At 40.5% G+C, this 2,630-nt stretch overlaps 1 protein-coding gene across 1 annotated transcript; it reads left to right on the top strand.

Annotated features, from left to right (window-relative positions):
• The first annotated feature begins 1,310 nt into the window (after positions 1–1,310).
• Positions 1,311–2,129, top strand: LOC306652060 (ferritin heavy chain). The gene has a single exon (XM_079125150.1). It carries the CDS (start codon positions 1,474–1,476, stop codon positions 2,023–2,025), a length of 552 nt encoding a protein of 183 aa, XP_078981276.1. The 5' UTR covers positions 1,311–1,473; the 3' UTR covers positions 2,026–2,129.
• Positions 2,130–2,630: the final 501 nt, after the last annotated feature.

Here is a 2,630-nt window from a genome sequence, read left to right as displayed (position 1 = left end):
GAAGGCCACCACTCCTAGAGAGGCAGCTTCCTTATGGAGCACCACATTATCAACTTCCTCCAAGACTTCAGCCTACTGAAGGCTAAGGGGGGATATATATAGAAATCTTCAGGGACATTGTAAGTCAATAGAGGAAATCTGCAATATCACAGCGGTCCACTGATACCTGAACAATATGAGAAAACAAGGAAAGAAAATGCTGCAAACAAATCTAGATGTTACATCAATAAAACTCAATGACAGCATGGCAGAAGAAATGACAGAAAGGGAGTTCAGATTGTACATAATTAAAATGATCAGAGAAGCAAACGATGAGATGAAAGAGCAAATGCAAGCATTGAATGATGAGATGAAAGAGCAAATGAAGGCATTGAATGATCGCACCTATCGACAGTTAAAAGAGCAAATACAGGAAGCAAACAATCATTTCAATAAAGAGAGATATTGAAAAAAAAAAACAAACAGAAATCCTTGACATGAAGGAAACAATAAACCAAATTAAGAACTCCATAGAAAGCATATCCAATAGGATAGAACACCTGGAAGAAAGAACCTCAGACATTGAAGACAAAATATTTAACCTTGAAAACAAAGCTGAACAAACAGAGAAGATGGTAAGAAATCATGAACAGAATCTACAAGAACTATGGGATATCATGAAAAGGCCAAATTTAAAAATTATTGGGATTGAGGAAGGCTTAGAGAAACAAACTAAAGGAATGAACAATTTATTCAATGAAATAATATCAGAAAATTTCCCAAATCTGAAGAATGAAATGGAAAATGAAGTTCAAGAGGCTTATAGGACTCTACACAAAATTACAACAGACCCACACCAAGGCACATTATTATGAAAATACCTAACATACAAAATAAAGACAGAATTTTAAAGGCTGTGAGAGAAAAGAACCAAATTACATTCAGGGGGAAACCAATACGGATATCAGTAGATTTTTCAATCCAGACCCTAAAAACTAGAAGGGCCTGGAACAACATTTTTCAAGCCCTGAAAGAAAATGGATGCCAACCAAGAATCTTATACTCAGCAAAACTTACCTTCAAATTTGACGATGAAATAAAATCCTTCCATGATAAACAAAAGCTAAAAGAATTTACAAAAAGAAAGCCAGCATTACAGAACATTCTCAGCAAAATATTCCATGAGGAAGAGATGAAAAACAAAGAAGCAAATCAGCAAAGGGAGGAATTATCCTAAAGGAATTGTCAAATAAAGGAGGAACCAAGTTGTGTCAAACAAATAAATAAATAAAATTTAAAAAATGAGGCCAGATGTTCTTCGCCCAGAGTCGCTGCGGTTTCCTGCTTCAACAGTGCTTGGATGGCGCTCGACCCCCACCCCGGCTGCTCAGAGCCAGCAGCCCTTAGCCACCTACTCACAGTGCCCTCGGACCCCCGAGGTCTCCGCCACCACTCCAGCGCCGAACAGCCGCTGCGCCTCCCAGCCCCCCCGCCATGACGACCGCATCCCCCTCGCAGATGCGCCAGAACTACCACCAGGACTCGGAGGCCGCCATCAACCGCCAGATCAACCTGGAGCTCTACGCCTCCTATGTCTACCTGTCCATGTCTTACTACTTTGACCGTGATGATGTGGCTTTGAAGAACTTTGCCAAATACTTCCTTCACCAATCTCATGAGCAGAGGGAACATGCTGAGAAACTGATGAAGCTGCAGAACCAACGAGGTGGCCGGATCTTCCTTCAGGATATCAAGAAACCAGACCGTGATGACTGGGAGAGTGGGCTCAATGCAATGGAATGTGCTTTGCACTTGGAAAAAAGTGTGAATCAGTCACTTCTGGAACTGCACAAACTGGCTACTGACAAAAATGACCCCCACTTGTGTGACTTCATTGAGACTCATTACCTGAATGAGCAGGTGAAATCCATCAAAGAATTGGGTGACTATGTAACCAACTTGCGCAAGATGGGAGCCCCAGAGTCTTGCATGGCCGAGTATCTCTTTGACAAGCACACCCTGGGGGACAGTGATAATGACAGCTAAACCTTAGGCTGACTTCCCATAGCTATGGAAGTGACTTCCTTGGTCACCAAGGCAGTGCATGTATGTTGGGGTTACCTTCACCTTTTCTATAAATTGTAGCAAAACATCCACTTACATTCTTTAATTTGTACCATTCCTTCAAATAAAGAAATTTGGTACCCAAAAAAAAAAAAAAAAAAATTTAAAAAATGAACCAAATGACTGGGAAACCAAATCATATCTCAATAATAACCCTGAATGTTAATGGCCTGAATTCATCAATCAAAAGACATAGACTGGCAGATTGGATCAAAAAGAAAGATCCAACAATATGTTGCCTGCAAGAGACTCACCTCATAGAAAAAGATACCCATAGACTAAAGGTGAAAGGATGGGGAAAAACATACCATGCACATGGACTCAGCAAAAAAGCTGGAGTATCCATCCTCGTTTCACACATTGTGGACTTCAAGCCAAAGTTAGTCAGAAGGGATAAAGAAGGTCATTTCATACTGCTTAAGGGAAGCATAAATCAGCAAGATATAACAATCATAAACATCTATGCCCCAAACAGTGGCTCATCCATGTACGTCAAACAAATCCTTCTCAATTTCAGAAACCAAATA

Source organism: Sciurus vulgaris, assembly GCF_902686455.1.
Source record: "Sciurus vulgaris genome assembly, chromosome: Y".
NCBI lineage: Eukaryota > Metazoa > Chordata > Mammalia > Rodentia > Sciuridae > Sciurus > Sciurus vulgaris.
Note: the sequence above shows the minus strand (reverse complement) of the source record. Positions and strands in the feature narration are given on the sequence as shown.

What these genes read in the sequence shown, in the direction of transcription:
- LOC306652060 (XM_079125150.1), top strand. Translation starts at nt 1,474, where the DNA reads ATGACGACCGCATCCCCCTCGCAGATGCGCCAGAACTACCACCAGGAC.